This window comes from Daldinia caldariorum (genome assembly GCF_022478825.1).
Source record: "Daldinia caldariorum strain CBS 122874 unplaced genomic scaffold F4812scaffold_34, whole genome shotgun sequence".
NCBI lineage: Eukaryota > Fungi > Ascomycota > Sordariomycetes > Xylariales > Hypoxylaceae > Daldinia > Daldinia caldariorum.
This window is the reverse complement of record NW_025953070.1, coordinates 49,001-68,758: the sequence shown is the minus strand read 5'-3', so window position 1 is coordinate 68,758 and position 19,758 is coordinate 49,001. Positions and strand designations below refer to the sequence as shown.

At 46.2% G+C, this 19,758-nt stretch overlaps 7 protein-coding genes across 7 annotated transcripts; 5 read left to right on the top strand and 2 right to left on the bottom strand.

Annotated features, from left to right (window-relative positions):
- Positions 1-237: 237 nt before the first annotated feature.
- On the bottom strand, positions 238-1,652 carry F4812DRAFT_294233 (uncharacterized protein). Its single transcript, XM_047931173.1, has 3 exons — positions 1,074-1,652; positions 547-987; positions 238-492 (listed from the first exon to the last, which is right to left on the bottom strand). Exons 1-3 carry the CDS (start codon positions 1,469-1,471, stop codon positions 381-383), a joined length of 951 nt encoding a protein of 316 aa, XP_047785261.1. The 5' UTR covers positions 1,472-1,652; the 3' UTR covers positions 238-380.
- Positions 1,653-2,302: 650 nt separating this feature from the next.
- F4812DRAFT_453897 (uncharacterized protein) lies at positions 2,303-4,007 on the top strand (the record flags this gene model as incomplete). The annotated part of the gene is made up of 5 exons (XM_047936550.1): positions 2,303-2,862; positions 3,134-3,305; positions 3,386-3,459; positions 3,523-3,695; positions 3,886-4,007. 5 exons carry the CDS (start codon positions 2,303-2,305, stop codon positions 4,005-4,007), a joined length of 1,101 nt encoding a protein of 366 aa, XP_047785260.1.
- Positions 4,008-4,135: 128 nt separating this feature from the next.
- F4812DRAFT_448626 (S-adenosyl-L-methionine-dependent methyltransferase) lies at positions 4,136-6,867 on the top strand. Its single transcript, XM_047935876.1, has 2 exons — positions 4,136-6,270; positions 6,455-6,867. The coding sequence occupies exon 1, from the start codon at positions 4,383-4,385 to the stop codon at positions 6,186-6,188; it is 1,806 nt and encodes a 601-aa protein (XP_047785259.1). The 5' UTR covers positions 4,136-4,382; the 3' UTR covers positions 6,189-6,270; positions 6,455-6,867.
- Positions 6,868-7,785: 918 nt separating this feature from the next.
- Positions 7,786-10,750, top strand: F4812DRAFT_448623 (glycosyltransferase family 90 protein). The gene is made up of 2 exons (XM_047935875.1): positions 7,786-9,134; positions 9,214-10,750. Exons 1-2 carry the CDS (start codon positions 8,222-8,224, stop codon positions 10,314-10,316), a joined length of 2,016 nt encoding a protein of 671 aa, XP_047785258.1. The 5' UTR covers positions 7,786-8,221; the 3' UTR covers positions 10,317-10,750.
- Positions 10,751-11,558: 808 nt separating this feature from the next.
- On the top strand, positions 11,559-12,580 carry F4812DRAFT_448620 (uncharacterized protein). Its single transcript, XM_047935874.1, has 3 exons — positions 11,559-12,098; positions 12,163-12,262; positions 12,327-12,580. The coding sequence occupies exons 1-3, from the start codon at positions 12,002-12,004 to the stop codon at positions 12,355-12,357; spliced, it is 228 nt and encodes a 75-aa protein (XP_047785257.1). The 5' UTR covers positions 11,559-12,001; the 3' UTR covers positions 12,358-12,580.
- A 198-nt stretch (positions 12,581-12,778) lies between these two features.
- F4812DRAFT_453894 (arginase-like protein) lies at positions 12,779-16,317 on the bottom strand (the record flags this gene model as incomplete). Its single annotated transcript, XM_047936549.1, has 6 exons — positions 12,779-12,879; positions 12,974-13,248; positions 13,329-13,509; positions 15,216-15,487; positions 15,564-16,147; positions 16,234-16,317. 6 exons carry the CDS (start codon positions 16,315-16,317, stop codon positions 12,779-12,781), a joined length of 1,497 nt encoding a protein of 498 aa, XP_047785256.1.
- A 2,098-nt stretch (positions 16,318-18,415) lies between these two features.
- Positions 18,416-19,754, top strand: F4812DRAFT_294076 (ankyrin). The gene is made up of 3 exons (XM_047931172.1): positions 18,416-18,602; positions 18,719-18,734; positions 18,805-19,754. Coding segments are annotated over exons 2-3 (708 nt in total). The 5' UTR covers positions 18,416-18,602; positions 18,719-18,732; the 3' UTR covers positions 19,511-19,754.
- The last annotated feature ends 4 nt before the right edge of the window (positions 19,755-19,758 follow it).

The following is a 19,758-nucleotide window of genomic DNA, read 5'->3' as shown; positions in this document are numbered from 1 at the left end:
ATAGTAAACTTCATCATGTACCGTAATGATGAATATGCGCAGCCATGTAAATATTGAAATACGTCAAGGCAAAGTCGAAGCTGCATTATTTTGATTATGCCGGACTGATGAAGACAATGTAGGTGGACAAGTTAAGGTCAAGGAATAATGAAGTAGTATATGGAGACCGCGGTGACACTGTAGAGTGTATCTATTGTATCGTCGAGAAACTAGGTATCACCTCTTTCAATACCCAATTTTCTTCTCAGAGAGAGAAGAGAGCTTCCATAAGCAATTTACCAATCTCCAGGTACCTCAGATAGTAATTATTACCCCAACAACCTGAATGAAGTTGGTAGGTGCATCGTTATGGTGGCATTCTCCATAAAGAGGCATTGTTGTCATAGCGTTTCCGTACCAATCCAGAGCAGGGTTGAAGTACAGGAGAGAAAATTCCCCTCCCGACTACATGTTGCTTGGACATAACCAATACCGGTGGCTTCAAACGAAGACCTATCTCGCAGTTAGAAGTGATACCCCAGATAAAGCCTTTTTTTTTTTACTTACGCATCACTGCAGTCCCAATGCTGCTTAATCGTTAACACGTTTAATCGCCGGTTGAAACTGAAGGTTGCAGTCGTAGGACTCTCCCCCGTGTTCAACTTGCAAGTCCCAGCGGCGGTGCTATCATTGCTTTCTGATGTTGTGCAGTTAAAAACATCCGTGTTGGCCATGTTTCTCAGGATGAATGACGGACCAGTATCGGAAGAGGGCACGCTTGAAGACGGCGAACCAGGAACCAATTCGTATCTACGCTGCCAGTTCTCGAGCTGCCACGACTGGTATCTATGTGCGTTATCTGCGCAAGAATCTGCAGCTAAACGAGCAGGACGTCCGGTAGTGGTAACATCCAAACCTTCACCCTTCAGCATACAGCTCGTGCCATCCTCATCGCTCGTTGAGCAATCCATGTCCAGTTTAAAAGATCCCGTAGCTAAAGCCTCGGATCTGTCACCAGTCATGTTAGTTTTTGAATTTTGTCAGAGTTTTGAAGCTTCTATGCGGAAATCAAGAAGCTGCCGGACGATGCTTACCCCTGATTGTCCGAGCAGTCAAACGTATGAGATATATACATTGTGAGATTATTCTTCCAATCTATAGCAAAAGAGACGGCAGTATCATAGGTTTGGCCGTTGCCAGCCCAGATACAATCGCTCCAAATTATGTTCCCGTCTTCGTCCCGGCCCTCCCACGATTCGGGCCACTCTGCAACGCATTCGAAAAATGTCCCCATGATCCGGTTGCCTGGCGCTATGCTTACTGCTATTGTCGCGGAATCCTTCTTCCCCGGTTCCGCGCCGTCATACCTTGCGGCGCCCACATGCCACTGGTATTGCGAAGACGCGTTTGTGCCGCTTCCGCATGCTCTTGAAGCGATTGCTCCGCGGGTAAGCGACAGCGCTGTTATAGAGGTAAGAATACCTGTTCGCATCTTGAAGATTTTGGTTTCCCTTCCGGCGTATCAAGGAAATACAGATCGCGGTCAAATTTCCTCCCCCGGCATGATTGCTATGTAATAAAGGGTTGTCTATAATTCAGGACAGGCGATCTTATCTCGCTTCTAGTTATACCGGTTAGAATAAATGCCGAGAGGTCCAGGTCGTTACATTTCAATTTGGATGAGTATGTAAAATATTAATCCCGTTTTGCCGCGACAATGAAAACAACCTAGACTCGCCCACAACTGGTTACTTCATATCAGGTACCTAACCTGGTGAATATTCCAAGGTTAGTGAAAGTATAGAAGCAGCAATACCATCGTCATATGCGATGGGAAAAGTGGCAAAACGTCAACACGACTCGAATGAATTCCAATTAGCATCATCACTACCCGCATTGCCGAAACTCAACACGTTTTAATGTGGTACCTATACGTTGAAAGTACCTAACTTCCCACCAAGTGAGATGTGTGTTCAGAACTTGCCATGTGAGATAGTTATTCCGGATAAATCCATAAGGATTGGCAATTTTTTTGAACTTAATATACCTCGATATACCCAAGATACCTGAGAACCAAGCAAGATAGGTAATCGGTATTTCGGTATATTACTCTACAAGGAGTCATAAGGAACAAATCTGCTGTATATAGGAATTGGGACCCAGAAGATACGCGCGGGCAGCAGTCTAGCTTCGCTCCGTCTAAGGCATTTCAGTTACTGCAAGCCCTTTTCCATATAAATACCTCAGTGAGATAGCGCTTCCCAAGATGCAGTGGAAGGGTTTAGCCGCGGCATTTCTTGCCGGGGGGGCTGTCGCTCAACAAATGATACGCTTTGGTTGTTCTCAGCTTGTCATCGAGCGTCTGGACCCCCTCGTCAACCCCGGCGCGTTGCCGTCGTCGCATGTCCATCAGATTGTGGGCGGGAACTCGTTCAACACGAGCATGGACCCGGCAGTACACGACCTCGTCAGAGACTCTACCTGTACTAGCTGTACGTTCTCCGAGGACTTCTCTAACTATTGGACGGCGGTTCTATACTTCAAGGCCCGCAACGGTACATATAAACGCGTCGAACAATTTACGAACGTGGGCCTCCGAGGCGTTGGCGGAATCACAGTATATTATATCCCGCCTTATGATGGAAAGACGAAAGTAACCGCTTTCAAACCGGGATTCCGCATGCTCGTGGGAGACGCCGGACTTCGCAAAGCCGATGGTATGCAACGCCAGCTCTGTCATCGCTGTTATACATCCGCGGACGGTGCTGGCGTCGCTGGAGACTCAGGGGGTGCACCATGTACCGGATCAGATACGCAGAGCTTACCTCCTAAGCCTTGCCCAGGAGGTATTCGAACAACGATTACCTTTCCCACGTGTTTTGGGTAAGTAAGATATTCCAGAGCATCTTTCTAGAATGGATTCGAACTTTCCGTCGTAAGATAAGTATGTGATGGTTAACGTTTACTAGTAAGTGAGATGACCTTATATAATGATTTTTTATGAGAAAGGGTGGATATTCTAGAATAATACGATTATAAAACTGACGCAGGATGTTTACGCACCTACATTAGGTGAGTCCAATGCCCCTTTCCATTAATTTATTCCAAACAAAAAAGATGGGAAGAGACCGGGCAAACTTCCACAGTCTGAGAGTCATAAATCTGACACAAAATGTTACCATACACCAGACGGAAAGAATATAGACAGCCCAGATCACAAGAGCCACGTCGCCTATCCTAGCGAAGGTTCCTTTGAATCGCTAGGTAGATGTCCTTCTAGCCATCCCGTGAGGCTGCCTCAGCTCATGTATGAAGTGATGTGGGATGTAAGTACGATCTTTGTTGTCTCGACATGGCGAGTAACAGGCCTTGACTAAAAATATCCTGACTGATTTCCTATGCCTAGACTACGCCTTTCAACGATCCCGAACTGTGGCCCGAAGATGGTTCCCAGCCGTTCGTCTGGAGTACGAATGATGAGTGAGTTTCCTCGAGTAGTACCATAGTTTTACTACGTACCTCCTACTGAATCGGCGCGCAAAGAACTGGATACTCGCAACACGGCGATTACATCTTCGGCTGGAAAGGCGATGCGCTCCAACGCGCTCTTGACGCTCGATGTAACAACGCCGTCTGCAAAGAGCTCAGGGTTCAGACATCGGAAGAGGCTATGAAATGCACCAAGGCTCAAACTGCAAGGGAGGACGTTGATGGATGTGAGTTTAATGTTTATTGCGAACCGGGAGGACCTTCGGTAGCTAACTTCCCCTTAGGGCTGGAAAGCATTCCAGGCAATTAGATTGCCCTACGCGGTTCCATATAGGCTGACTTCTATTCCCTGGTTTTTCCTGGTTCTCGTCCTACTTACACTTAGGTAAAATCTTGATATATAGAAACATCCTTAAGTACGAGTGTTGTTCTCAGCCTGTTCTAACGATGTGGATTTCTCCCCTAAGCGACTGAAGAAGCGATCCAGATATAGAGGTAAAGGCTCACTAGGTTACCCAGCTCGTCTTCGGATTGGGTGAATTGCTGAGGAAGAAATGTTTCATCCTAAGGATTGTGGATCTAGTAGATCTTCTCCACTTGTTGGCTGTTGTAATACATAGTACCTACGGTAGTTACCTGTTAGGAAGTACTTTAATAAGGTTATCAGTTTTATCTTAGCTCCAAGTATTTGCAAGCATGAAAGCTAAAGCTACAGAGCAAACATCCAATTAAATGTCTTGATACAAGCCAAAAAAAGTAGAAAAACAAAAAGACGACCAATCTTCGCATGCGCAAAACGTACATGATAAGTTTAATAAACCTATTACTTATTCTACTCGTCCTCAACGATACCACCGCCTGTTTAACCATCGACACCCTTTTCCGGCCATTTCACATGTTTAATATCCGTGGTGATGCGGCATGCTTTCAATCCTCGCTCTATCTTCTACCGACCAACCGCTGCTGCGATAACAAGGCGCACCTTTTCGTCGAAACACCTCGATGAGACAAACCTGAAGGCGATAGGCCCTACAGCGGAAAAGCTCGCTGGCACGGGAGTATGGAGAGACGCTACCAAGGGTTCGCAGAAGGACAACGGCAAGGAAACTAAAGCTAAGGTGAAAGGCGACAAGACCAGAGTCAATGTCGTCAGCGACGAGCTATGTGACGATGTTATCTCATATATTGGGAAAACGCTCAGGCGACATAGAGGGTGCGACCTCATTGATATTTATCCTGGTGCCGGGGTTTGGAGCCAGAAACTACACGAATTTCTTGACCCGCGCACACACATCTTGATGGAACCCGATGAAGAACTGTACAGGCCCTTTCTCAAACCCCTCCTTGACCGACCCAACACTAAGCTCATTCCCGCGTCTGGGCTCGTCTGGCGGGAGCTTAACTCTGTCCTAACCCCTGAACACCTACCTCACCAGCCCGCACCCGATGCGGCTAACCTAAATCAGCGCAACGACACTCTCCTAGTCACCGCAAACATTGCTTTCCACCCTCGTAAGGGCTTCCGCGCGTTCACGTCTATCGCGCATCTAATTCTCTACCAGTTGATCGATTCTATCAGGAATAGCGGCTTATTTCAGCGTTATGGGCTTGTCCGCATGTTGATATGGGCTCGTTGCGACGACATACACGGGCTGATCCCCAAAGTTATGCAGAAGCGGAAGAAGCTGGCCGTGGAAACCGAGCTGTACTGCGAATGGGTGCGCGAGGTGTGTGGCCGTGATGTTCCAGAAAGCGTTTGGTTTCTTCGCGACAGCCTTATCGACGAGAGTAGCAACCTTACCACTTGGAGGAACATGCAAGCCAAGAAGTATATGATGCCCGCCAACAGGGCTTCCGCAGGCCTATTGGAGGCCCGCAGGAACGCGAAGTCAAAGAAAATGCTTATACCGGGAGCAAAGCCCCCTGAGTTCAAGAGACCTTTCCTCGACGTGTTGGACAATCTTGAGAGAACCCACGCCACAGAATTGTTTGATAAAAACTCGACTCAGTATAAGAATATGCAGACCTATCGGTGGAGGGCCAACTGGGAAGCAAAAAAGTATCAGACAATGTTCGAAATGATGAAGGAGTTCGATGCTATCCATAAGCTCTACAAGTCGGGCAAGGCGTCACCCGAAGAAATTGAAGCTCGCGAGAAAGCATGGCAATCCCACGTGGATACCCATGCTAAGGGGCTTATTCAAGAATTTGGCACTTACAAGGACAACCTCCACTTCTACCGACAAAAGCCACCCGTACTCCATTGGGATCGCAGAGAATACGAGCCGCTGGCGTTAGAGCCTGGGGAATTCTTTCCAAACATCGAATGTAGTCTGCTGGATATCCAGCCAAAGAGCGTTCATCCGCTGCTCCGCCAGCTAGGCCCGAATTCGAGTAGGGCGGGTGATATTTTCGAAGTACTTTTAAACACGTTGGTGGGCCACGGTACCATTCCTATCAGTCAGGCTTTGGATGCCCTGATGCCAGGGGCCGCCGATTACATCATACCCCGCTGGACGAGCGCCAGAGATTTGAACCACGGTGGGGTTATGTGCAAGGCCAAAACTGCAGAGCTGACGCCGAGGTTACTGAATGCGCGGCAGTGGGAGCAGCTTTTGGAGCTCTGGATGGAGTGGCCTTTCCGCCCCGAGTTCCACGAACTTGTTGCTCGCACTCACGACGAGTTAGGAGACGAGGCGAATATTTTTGCATCCGAATAAGTCGGACAAGAGGTGGTGTATTTCGATGTAGGCATGTTACGATAGGTGGCGGAATTGACGAGGCCGGATACCGTAGGACTGGCTGTTATCTCGAGGTGTTAATACGTGATGAACGAAGTACAACTTTAGGTACGGCCAGCTTCCACGTTAAGCTACTTACCTGCGATATATATTCGCAGGATTCGAGCCCGCGAAAAATTGGACGTACATTAACGCGGCTGTCGGTTGGGGACTTTCCCAGCCGACTTCAATTTTGGTAGGCTTACATCAAAAGTTCCGATTTGCTAGATAGATGTACATCAGGTCCCTCAGCCACGGCGGTAATCTGTATCTTTAGCGAGACTATGGTGTTATGGCCAAATGACATGGTAATCGCATCGTGAGACCCGGGCTTGGTGGAATAACACGTTTTCCTAAATTTTACATAGTATATCCAGGGTGATCAGAACTTTATCTTGATGATTGCCATGAACCTGTTAAATCTGGCTTCTGGAACGTTGATACTATTAACTACCTAATTTATTAGGTATATAGAAGATGGGATTGGGTTGCATCCGAAATTGAGGTTAACCTGAAGCTACCTACCTGTAGTATCTGATGTCTTGCCCATTCCTTAAAGCTACTCTTACATCATCTGTGGGAAATTTCAAGACGAAAGGAGATTCGAGCTCCGCAAGAAAGCCATTCAAATATTCGATGGGGCCCCGTGACGATAAGATGTTGCATTGGAAGCTCCCCCTTCCCACCGGACTGGGACGTTCCCGTCTGGAGGGTGCGAATAAGGCAACTGATCAGAGTACCTACCTGACATAGTATTGTACAGTACATACCTATGTATGTAAGCGTGAGTATGAAGCGTGCCTAGGGCTGCTGCTGTGCCGCTTTCAGCTATTGCTGTAAAGATTAGATGGATGCTAAGGGAGATTCCGAGGTCTACCTAGTAGGTTCTTTAAGATAATCGTACCTGGATTTAGGTACTTGGTACAATACCCAAATACGTCTAGTGAGTGTATCTAATACCTAGTAAGGCCCAGAGAGCCGGTACCTATTCAATCTACAGCCCCCACTGTTGGTAGCGTATTTGGTAGGCTCATGACATGTATCGCTAGGTACCTACATAGGTACATATGTAGATACAAATTCAAGTGTACTTTTGTAATATACTTGTACCTAAGGTAGTGTGCCTAAGGTATTGTGACCTACAGTACCTAATTGAATATGCTAACCGGCTTTTGCCTAGAAACATCTTCGCTCACGACTATCAAATCTCCTCAACTGCTCCCAAATTTGCCCATCTCTATACCTATGGATATGTCTATCTTTTTTATTTTTTATCTTTTTTTTTCATCTTTTACTTTAGGCATCGGGTCCAATTTGCCAACTTGCCAGCAGAACCTTGCGGGACTTGAACGTTGAACGCCCTGCATTTACCGTTTAACTTACCTACCTGGTACGAGTCAAACGCACAATCTGTACTCATGATATACGTTCGAGATACATGCAATCTGGCTATCAGCCTTGGAAGTTGCGTCTAAGGTACTTACACACACCACTTTGCCTCACTAAATTGTATTATACCTATTATCTTCCTCGTTACTCTTTTTCTTACCTCAAACTCCTTTTCTCTCCTACATATTTCCGTACCTAACTCAATTCATTCAAGTCATTGCATCGCCTTGCATTTTCACGACTTTGAATCGATCTACCTATCCTTTTATTCCTATTCCTAATTTTATTCTCGTCTGTCTTTTACGTTTAAAACGCCATGGCTTGGGTTAGCTTTGCCTTGTAAACCTTTTGCCGCCCAATCATTTGTTGCGAAACAAAGTTTTGAAATCCTTCTACCGATTATTCCTTCTACAAGTCGCCGACGCATTTAACTTTTAAACTAGAACCGTGTACCTCCTAATCCTAGCCGACTCGAACTGCGCCGCTAAATTCGAACCTCGCGCTACGAAACCTTTCGTCCCATCTACGAACTCGTGCCGACGTCCCCGCGCCGTCTTTAGGGCGGCCGACGTCTCTCCTTCGTGATGCGCTCGCCCGCTTTTCCCCCGAGGAGGCCTTCTCACCTCATCCGATACATTTTTCCGGCCTTGCTCCTCCTTGGTGTCTTCTACTATCTCTCTAACAAACCTCAAGAACCTCGAACACCTAACACCTATTTAACTTCCGATCACGATTCCTCTAAATCATCTTCGTCATTATCCTCCCCCGCTTCATACAACCATGCGGCGCCCGACGTTGTTAATCAACCTGCCAAAAACCCCTCTGCTGATCAGAAACCCGTCCACGGGAGTTCAGACGGCGAAGAGAAGCCGGCGCACGAATCGAAACCTGTTCAACCCGCACCGCCGAAACCCGCTACCGATCACCCCATTGACCACCTGATCAAGATCGCCGATAAGGATTTCGAGGACCTACTAGCTAAGGAGTCTAGTACGCTCAGCGAAGCCGCTCAAGCCTATCGCAAACGTCGCGGACGACATCCACCTCCAGGTTTCGATAAGTGGTACGAGTTTGCTAAGGAAAAAAAAGCAGTCATGGTCGAGGATTTCTTTGACCAGATCTATCACGACCTAAATCCATTCTGGGGCTTAGATCCTTCTAGCATCCGTGACGAAGCAGCGGGTTACGAGATGGTTATCAACATACGGAATGGCAATGCGAGCGCCGAGAGCGATTGGTTTTGGACTCAGATCTGGTTAGACATGATCCATACAATTGAACATTTGCTTCCCGATATGGATATCGCCCTGAACGCTATGGACGAACCACGACTTGTAGTACCATGGGAAGATATTAATGCTTACATGAAGAAGGAGAAGCAGAGCCGGATTCTTAGCCCAGCCAAAAGCATCGTCAGCGAATTCCAGAAACTGCCGCCCCCCGTCAAACGCGACGACAAGTCCGTCCACACTGTTGATAAAGATTGGGAAGATACAAGTAAGGCTAACCCTTTGTCTCCTACTATCGATGGTAATAGGAGGCATGAAGAACCGTCGCATATGCTAATGGCTAATAGACCCGTACTGGTTGATCGCCCGCCGAGGCTGTCCTCCCGACAGTCCGGCTCGCAAACAACCCACACTCAGCTCGTTCGACAACAAACCTGTCTTCTCCCCGGAGTGGGCAAACCCCCACCAATACCAAGGATACGTAGCCAATTCAACGCTGTCATCCGAATTCTGCCATCAGCCAGATTTACAAGGACTCGAAGGTATCTTCATCCGGCCTCTGACAACATCTGCCACCAAGGTCCTGTTCCCGATGTTTGGAGGAAGTAAACTAGCTACCAACAATGAGATACTTCTTCCCGCCCCAATGTATTGGAATGAGGAAGAAAGATTTACTGGAGGAGACGACCATGGACCATCGTGGGATAGCAAGATCGGACCCGTCATCTGGCGTGGTGTAGCTACTGGAGGTCGCAACACGGGATCGAACTGGAAGGGCTTTCAGAGACACCGATTCGTTGCGATCAATAATGGAACCCAATTGCAGCGAGCCGAAGAGGATATTGAAACACCGGTTAATTTTGAACTACCCACCGCGACTTACAACTTGGCAGCACAAAAAGAGAAGCGGCTTGGCGCGTGGGTGTCGCAGTGGTCTGATGTTGGCTTCACCGATCTGTTCTGCGACCCCGATATTGAAGCTGAGCACAGGAAGGATGGGCACTGTATATATACGGACGAGTACTACGAGACGGTACTTGGCCAGAAGCTCGCGGTTCAATTTTACTACAAGTATCTTCCCGACATTGATGGCAACTCGTTCTCGGGACGTTACCTAGGTTTCTTAAGAAGCACGAGTCTCCCTATAAAGAGCACGCTATGGCGCGAGTGGCACGACAGTCGGCTAGTGGCTTGGAAGCATTTCGTGCCGATGGACAACCGATTTGGCGATTACTACGGCATTATGGAATATTTCCTCGGTTACGAGGACAGCGTGCCCGGGCACGATGAAGTGGCTGAGAAGATTGCGATGGATGGAAAAGCCTGGGCCGAGAAAGTTCTCAGGAAAGAAGACATGCAGATCTATGTTCTGCGGTTGCTATTGGAGTACGCACGAATCGCGGATGACCGAAGAGAAACCATGGGCTGGGTTGACGATTTGCTATCGTGAAGCGGAGGTACAAAGAACGAAAGTAACTAATCATGATACATACCCTTTAGATGACGAGCTTGAGCGTATAGCATCGTCGATATACCAATACGAGGCTGGCGTTTGGGTGGGTTAAGGCGTCGAGATATTGGCATGCCAGCAGGGAGCTGATGAGCTTAAAGCATACGACCAATTGGTCCTGGGTAACCGGCGTTGGATGGTGCATTTAAAGGCGAACATGAGTGTCTAAGGGGTCGCTTGCTGTAGCAAAACTTTTTTAAAAAAGTGTTTTAATCAAATGGAGACCATTCTAACGCTAAAAGATACATCCAATGAAACATTTCTTCCTTTACAATGCATCTAATAAAAACGCTTAAAAAGTTACGCACCGCCGAGTTGCTTAATCCAAGTTCGGGTATACTTACTAAAATTAAAAATTAAAAACTATAAAATCCCTATTTTTTATAAAAGAACCTATTTAGGAAATTTAATTTTACTTAATATAAGTTAATAATAATAACTTTGTTACGAACCAACATCTATTAGAAACGTACTAGTCTAGGCAACGGGAGCGGGGTCTCCAAGGGCAACGGATAAACCTCGGTTATGGTCATGATCTCGTATGATTTGATTGATTTGACTGATTTGATTGATTTGATCAAATCAACCAAATCACCCAAATCAACCACATCACGATGCCCTCAAGAGACAGGATAAAGGGGACAATCAGGACTATAAGAGTCAACATGTATCTAGTCATTCATTTACGTTTCCTTAGCTATCAATCTAAGTCTTATATCTAACCCATATAAGGGGAAGGACTCCAAGCCTTCCTGACGAACACTTTCAACGTTTTATTGACACTTGACCTGTATCGCTACTGTTTACCTAAAATCAAGACCCCTGTTACTACACTCTAACGGACCTGAGTGTAGGTTCGTTACAGGTTAACGTGAGTGCTAAAGCAACGGAAGCAAAAATAGCAGTACCGCTATTTGGACGACCTAAACTTGCCGGAACTTGTAGTCTTACGCAAAGCTTTAAGCGTTTTTACCCGAACTTGTTCCGGATATTATATTAACCTAGCTCGTTTAAATTAAGTAACTTAGCTATATATAATATTTTAAGCATTTTTATTAAGTATATTAAAAAAGAAATGTTTCATTAAATATATCTTTTATTATTAAAATGTTCTTTATTTTACAAGTTTTATCAAAAATATGTACTATTTTAATTAGTGCTACTATAAAGGGGGGTTCATAAAAATGCAGTGGCGTTACGGACAGACCAACTTCCAGTCCTAGTAATCTTTCAACCTTTAACACAATATCCCTCGTAAACTCGGGCACAAGCTCGGGCACAGGTAACATCTTTAGATTTATCCGATCGAACTGAGACAATGCGAAGCAGGGAAAAAAGAGATGTTTAAGTGAAAGGTAAATTCTTGGAAATATAGATCGAGATCAGCATGCGCCCTGGATTACGTATCTTGGCATTTGGTGGACGTCATCGCACATATCAGACCGAACGCAGTCAGCTTTGTGAAGAGTTCCAAGCCACGTACGGCAGCATCATATAAATGCTAAGGATGCTCCCAGCCTTATATCGAGCAATTATCCATTATCCTAAAGTCTGTACTATAATCTCCATCTTCTTATCCTCCCCGTAAAAAAAAAGACTATCAGATAATCTCATATTCAATAACGATGGATTCCCTCAAGAAATTCGCTGCCGGAAATTCTCAAGCTTCTGGCAATGCCGGCACTCAACAATCTGGCGAGAAGAAGGACATTGGAGACAAAAGTGAGTTGTTAGCCTTGATCAACTTGACTTATAATGTTATAATTCTAATATCATTGTTTATTAGTCGCTGGGTTTATGAATAAGAAAGAGGGCGGCAAACTGTCCGATAAACAACTAGAAACCGGCACCGATACGGCTCGTAAGATGTACGAGAAGGCGACTGGGTACGTCAGAGCCATTCCAATTTCCAACTTCTTGTCTCGAGAAACTAACGTCAGAGTTATATAGAAATAAGGTAGATCCTAGGATTTCCAATTAGTCAGAGATACTTCGCTGTCAAACTTTTACATCGGTGCTGCAGATAACTTACATTTATCATACGCGTTACATTGAGAAGCTTTTGTAATAGGTAGTTACAGAAGAGTAGCCGGACTATTTTGCGATGCGTCATTCCTTCAAGTCGCACATATGTACCAAATCATGGACTAGTGTTATTCCCACGAAAATGGTTGGATTTCTTAATTAAACATATCATAAATTATAATCATATTCAAGCTTCGTGACTTCGTGACTTCATACCGAGACTCCAATACGCTCTATCATAGAGGTTTTCGCGTGAATCTGACGACCTGTGAATCTCGTGCGTAGCAGTCAGGCCAACAGATGTGGCATGAAACTGTATATACAGGAACTCGTGGCTCTTGCCGGTATTTAATTATCGAAAATTCACATAAAATTAATCAGACATCATCGTAGAAGACTTGTATCGCCATGACAATAATCCACAGTAAAAATATACATCCGATGAGACCGAAGGCAAAGACAGCCTGCCATGATTGGCCTGCCGGACCGAATGTCAGTAAAGAGCAAATTGAGATTAGACGAAGCGCGTAGTGGACGACGAGAGAAGGGGACCAAACTCGGGGTATGCTCACATATGGACCTCTGTTCTAGCCAGGCCAATGTTCCTTGATTGTTGCCTGTGGGCGACGTACTCCACACCAAGAGGTTGCAATTCGAGCTGACGGAACCTACAGGACCCCATAGTTCAATGCTGACGACTATGAGTCCTACAATCCAAAGCACAAAGAACATAAACGAGCCTAGGATGACTATAGAAGGGAGGAGTCTCCGTTGAGCTATGAGCCATAGTAACGTGGCAATGAAGACGATTGTCAAGGCTGAGACGGTGATAAAGTAAGGGAAGTACCTGTATAAGAACGGAGCCAGATTAGAAAAACAGTCAAGGCCGTTATAAATAAGAGGTTCGGTATTGCCGATTTTGCTCACCAGGGAATATACAGTTCCAGCTGCTGCTGGACGCCGATGAAGGTAGCGAAGATACCAATTATACAACATGACGCCGCTAGCATAACGAGCATCCATACGTTGAGCTGGATAGCAGGCCAGTGGTATTTATGAATGCGGGCTATTCGGCGTTCGTGGACTAGCGATCCGGAGCCGGTTAACACTGATGCAGCCATTGTGTGTTTTATCCTTTTTTTTTCTCCTTTGTTTGTGCGCGCTTCGTTGTAAAAAACTGCGAGCGATGCGAAGTTGAAGTTATATCGAGGCCGAGTCTGCTTTGCCTCACGTCGAAAGCTTTTAATGCGCAGACTGGTGATATGCTGGTCTTTTTCTTTCAAGCTCTCTTCGACAAAAACCTGTTTTCCACCCTATTCTTTTCTTAAGAGAGCCCAAAATATTACACTCGATGTTACTATCCAATCGCGTTTGCGTCTTGTCTCCGGACGTCGTCGTTTGTCTGAATAGAAAGTTTGGATCGTAGGGGCGGTTTCAACGATAAAAGCTCTAGCAGTTGAGACGTTTGATTATATGGCAAATGCAATTACAATAGGTAGTTTTTCGAGTCGTCCAACTTTTAGAAACCTAACGAAGCAGAACCACAGCGAACTGCCAGCTCAGAGCTGCTTCGCACACGGTTGATCAACGCACTAGAGGGATCTAGAAGGATGATTGGGTCGTCTCTTTTGCGCAAATGCAGGTGCCGGAGCCCCGCGAGCCTGGTCGCTTTCGCTTTCGACCATGCGCTGTCAGACAGGCTCGTGAAAGAACGAAATACGTGGTACGGTCTCGAGTCGTCGCCGTCGTCGTTGTGCGAGGGATATATCGTGAGACCAGACTTATACTTAGGTAGGTAGGTAGGTAGGTAGTATTTACACAAACTAATACGCAAGATTCCTAGGCAATGATCAACAAGACGCTGTATCTTTTCGGTAGCGCACCGAAGACGCCGAGTGGGATGTGCGGGACCTGCTGGAGTATGCACCAAGTAAGTTACTGGTTAGGTGAACTTGAAGATTTACTTAGTACAATACTGCGAATGGAGATAAATCATTGGTTAGGTTATTATATGACTTGATAGGCCTGTTCGGTTATGAAATATTAGAGAAACAATAATTTAACCTAACTAGCGCTTATAGCTATCTACCAAATAGCTCTAGGTAAGAGGTATGTTTCTCAAATCGCCCAGGTACCGGACTATATGCGGAGTGTCTATTGCAACACTCCATCATTTTAACGCCTATCAGATTGTAGAAGAGAGACGGAAGGGGGGAAGAAAAAAGAAAAAAGGGAAGGCTGATGAGAAACTAAGGTGGTTGGGTAATTTGCAAAGCGTGAATGCCACCCTACTATATCCAATACAAGTTCGTCTGCCAAGGCCTATGCTACCCTAGAATTGGGGATAACCCCTGGATATGAGATATCTTAAACCGTATACCGTATCCTATCTAAATCCATGAACCAGAAACTCTCACGTTATTATATCTGATGATTCGATGTCTAACGTCACTTCAGCTACTTCAAGTCTGCCATCAACCAAAGTTATAATTTAATGTTGGAATTCATACTTCATTTCGTTGTGGTTTATTTTTCTTCTTTCTTTTTCTGTCTGCAAAAGGCATATTAGCCACTTCCTCTATGAGTAGACGCCGTCTAATCTACCTAGGTAAGGTTACCCAATTCCCAGAACGTGTGTAAACAGATGCAACCCCTGTATATAGGTATATACCAAACCGCCACCATGATCATCCAAGCACCATACCCATCGTTGACGAACTCATGTCTGTTATGGTGTGAATTGACTTTGGTCGCATTCACAATCTCCACCGATCTATAGTAAAGACTCGCCCAAAGCGCACCGAACCAACGAACAGCCCGCACGAACCGTCTCGTGAGCTCCCAGCTCAACTTCCGGTGCCAGACTAGGGTTCACTTCGACAAGATCCACGGCCACGAGGCTTCCCGTCAAGTGAACGCTCTCGCAGATGTAGTCTCCTTCGCGCAGCGTCAATCCTCCTCTGACTGGTGTACCTGTGCTAGGTGCCCACATCGGGTCGAGCGCGTCTACATCGAAAGATAAGTGAATTGGCGTGTCGGCACCAATATGCGCCAGCACCATTTCTACGACACGACCGATACCGTGCCTATGACGGGACAACACCATACGTTAGCAAGTCTCTCTCCAAGTAGCAGACGATTATAACTAAGAGAGATCCATACCGATCGATATCGAACATGCTAAACGCCTTGATGCCATTCTCGCGGAGGATCCTCTTCTCGCCCGGATCGACGTCTCGTAGGCCGATGTAAACGAGCTTTTTCACGCTGATAAGGTGCTCAGGCTTGAGCCAGCCGAAGTACTCGGGTTTCTCTTCCTTCGCGAGGCCGGTCAGGAAACTCACGGGCATTCCGTGGACGTTGCCGGAACCACTCGTCTCGGGCGTGTTAATGTCAGCATGCGCGTCGACCCAGATAACCGCGATTTCGCGGCCGAGCCGTTCCCGTGTAGCCTTAGCTGAACCAGCGATAGTACCGATGGCGATGGAATGGTCGCCGCCCAAGGTCAAAACCATCCTCCCTTCTTTGGCATGTTCGTAGACTTGGTCGCAGAGACGCTGAGTAACGCTGCTCACGGCTTTAGGGTTCTTCATATTCCGGAAGGGAGGGTCTTCGCGCGGGACGAGGTCGGTGTACGAGTGTACAGTGTCGTGGCCATGCAGCTTATAGTTGAGCTCGTCTCGTAGCTGGGTAAGCAACCCAGCCTCGATTAGAGCCGAAGGAGCAGCGTCGACTCCAGGTTTGCACTGGCAAGAAGAATAATAGCGATCCTGTAAGCTACCGTGATATTTGAAGAGGGACGAGTATTTATTAGAATTGCTATTTATCATACCTGGCCACCCGAGAAACCAACAGCTACGACGCCGAGGTCCTCGGGATGGGAGAGAAACTTGGAATTAACCATAGAAGTGTTCATTGTCGCTCAATTGAGGACGAGGGCCGTTATTATAGCTAAATATCTGTCTTGTCTCTACAGGCCCAACCTGCCTGTCTGTTCGTCTAGTGGCAGCGATTCAACGGTACAGTATTACTGTTATATATTCCCAAAGTACCTAGGTGCGTTATGTCCACAGGGTATTAGGTTGTGTGTAAAAATATATAAAAAGTTATAGGCATAAAAGTCCCTTATAAATAAAAAGTCTCAAGTAAGGAATTGTTGGAAGCTTTAAAAAGTCGATCCTTTTCTAGCCGATATCTGATATTTTTTTTGGGGGGGGGGGGGCACATGATGACAATAGCGCTCCTCGTTTCTTTTTCACTGCCCCTCTGCCCCCCCTTCGCGTCTCTTCTTCAGTACATGTACACCCTAAGCTTCTAACGGCTAAGCTATGTACCGAGTAGTGGGGGTTGGGATGGAAACTACCGGCAACTACCTAGATTGAGCAGGTAGGTATCGCATATTGGTGGCCTACAGGCCGGAACCTTTGCTTGTATGCACTGTAATCTAATCAATCCGGGTAGCCACATGGAGGTATATGCTCCAAGACCTACCTAAATAAGCCACTGCATCGTTCTAAAGCTTAGGTGCATTCTCCCACGTCCAGTACCAACAATGCAGTACGTAAAATGGTAGACATAAAACCATATTTATCCTCGACCTAACGCCGCCGTCGTCATAGCCGGCATTATTTCCTCATAAGTCAAAGATTTCTAACCACCACCGGCATCGGCTTGCGTAAAGAAAAAAGTTAAATAAGTAAATAAAAAGGATAAACAAAATAAAAATTCATTAGGTCTATACTGCTGATTTCTTCTGGAGCCTCTTGTCATAAAACCTGATATGTATATGCCCACTTACTCTCTAAGTACCTACGTATGTAAGTTGTCCACGGGGTATCCATTGGAATAGTATCAAATCTCTTACGTACATAAATCCTCACAACGATCGGTCGAGAAAAGCCGTATTAACCCGGCGCTTTCCTTCTAAAGGATATTGCCTAGCCGACGTACTATCAGCGATTCTCAGCTTACGACACACCTTTGATAACCTCCAACTACCTCCAACTATTATATTCCCGCGTTGCGATATCTTCTCAAGTAATAGCGTCGACATAGCCTCCAATTTTCCCAATATTATTCGCGTAAAAAAATTAGTCTAGGTATTGCTCGGCAGTCTAGATTCGGAAGCACATTAGGAGAGACAATTCCATGCTACCCACCTCCAGTTCACACAACCGCATCGGATTCATTATATCTTCATTCACGCTGCCACACTAAGCCGGAGAAATGTCAACTACTGCAAGTATCTTGTCTAACAACTATATAATTCGAATTGTGGGCGAGAAACAAGCTTGAGGGAAAGTAATTGGTAGATCTATCCTTTGATATCAGCGTACCTAACCTAGCCTTAGGTTAGTAATTAAATGACTACATGCAAAAGCACATAGGACTAAGAAATACCTTTTACTTAAGGGCCTACCTTAGGTACCTAATGTTTGTTGGAATGCAAGCCCGCCTGACACCGTATTACACACGTTAGCCTGAATCATCCATCTCGCATTTTATATCATCTGTGTTATTCCAGTGTGAAACGCTTCAGTCAGTTAAAGGGCAAAGACGGCTGGCATGCAGACGAGCTTCTACAAGAGAAAAGTGCATCGTTGAAAAAATAACACATGTAAAATGGGATGTGCTCAGGTACGAAATCTGGAGTACCTAGGTACGTTAGGTACCCTACCGTACCGTACCTATGTATAATAGCAGGTAGGCAACCCGTGAGCGGATATGCGCGAAACAAGGATGGGCATGTCAAGACTGAAACGATACTACGTAGGCGGGGTTACGTACCTGGCTACCTCTACCTACCTGACCTACATAGGTACCTCTCAGGTTAGGTATTTACCTACAATGGGTGTTGTACCTACCCAGGCAGCCAGGTAACCTCCTGCCCGTTTGCGGGGGAAGGGACCTGTCACCTAGGTATTGTACCCATTGTACCTACCTAGGTAAGTAGGTATTGATGTACCTATTGTAAATTGTAATCAATGTACAACTCAAGACGACGTCAGCTTTCTGCTCATGTTTGTCTGAGACTTTACAAGCCATCTCGACTTTATTTTGGCACAAGCGTCGCGATAATTATCGCATTCCTCGTCGGTTCTACACCATTAAAGGTCTCAGTCGCATAGTCTGTCAAGTAAAAGCAATTTTCAGCTTGCGAGCATCTACCTGGTCTACTAAGTCCGCCTGCTAGACGGTAAGGTAAGTTTACCTTATGCGCCGGCGTTCGCCCGGTGGTGCCGTGGTCTGACTCGTCGGCTCCGTATCATCACACCGTCGCGTCTTTAGCGGATAGTGTTCAACTAAGTACCTAACAGTAGGTTAAAACATCATGTAAGTATCATTCTCCTTGCCCATGCGCATTGTGATGCTTTTCCGCAAAAGCTGACATGACGAACCTCAGGATCGAGCCATCCGAAAGGTTACGGCGAGCAGTCCATAGTAATGACGCCTCTCTTGTTCGTCGCATTGTAAAATCCCATCCGGGTTTGATCCATAACCCGGACCATTCCGCAACGGGTCTCTCCAATTCGAGTCTCCACCTTGCCGCCAGCCTCGGCCACCTCCAGGTATGCAAGGTCTTAGTTGCCTTTGGTCACGAACTTCCTACGCCGGCTTTGAACGACAAGCATCAAACAGCTTTGATGCTAGCCGCTGCCGCAGGTCATACTGAAGTTGTCTTGTTCCTTTCCGAGAGTGATCCCTCTTCCATTCTTCGACGTGATATCCAAGGTAGAGATGCTATTATGGAGGCTAGCATGGGGGGCCACGACACGGTGCTTCAGATTCTTCTCACGTACGCCCCGGGAGGAGCCCAAAATGCGGTGCAAAATGCGGATGTTGATGGGAATACTGCTCTACATTTCGCTAGCAGTAACGGCAACCTCCTTGTTTTACGAACGCTGCTTGCTGCTGGGGCCGACCCGGAGAAGAGAAACGTTTGGAGCTGGACAGCTATCGCCTACAGTGCAACCGTGCATGCTGAGGTGTATCTCAAAGGACTTGTGTCTGAAACTGAAAAACGACGTCGTATTAAAAGCGAAGTAACAGAGGAGAGGAAGGGTGGTGCGATTCGAATGGTTGAAGAAGAAATCAACGTTGCGGACTAAGCTTAAGAATTGGTATAGCCGTATTGTTGGGAAATTTTGCTGGTACAGCTTGCTTAGTATGAGTCCTTGCGACATCGAATCAGGGGATTAAAGTCTCTTGACTATGGTCGCATTGTGCTTCATCCCTTTTCTCTCTCCGCCCCTCCTTTTTTTTTTTTTTTTGGGAGGTTGAGGAGGATGGTTGCACATCTCGAGTGGCGGAGCAAACTTCCAATGAGACGTCCCGACCTTGATCTACTAACTAAATC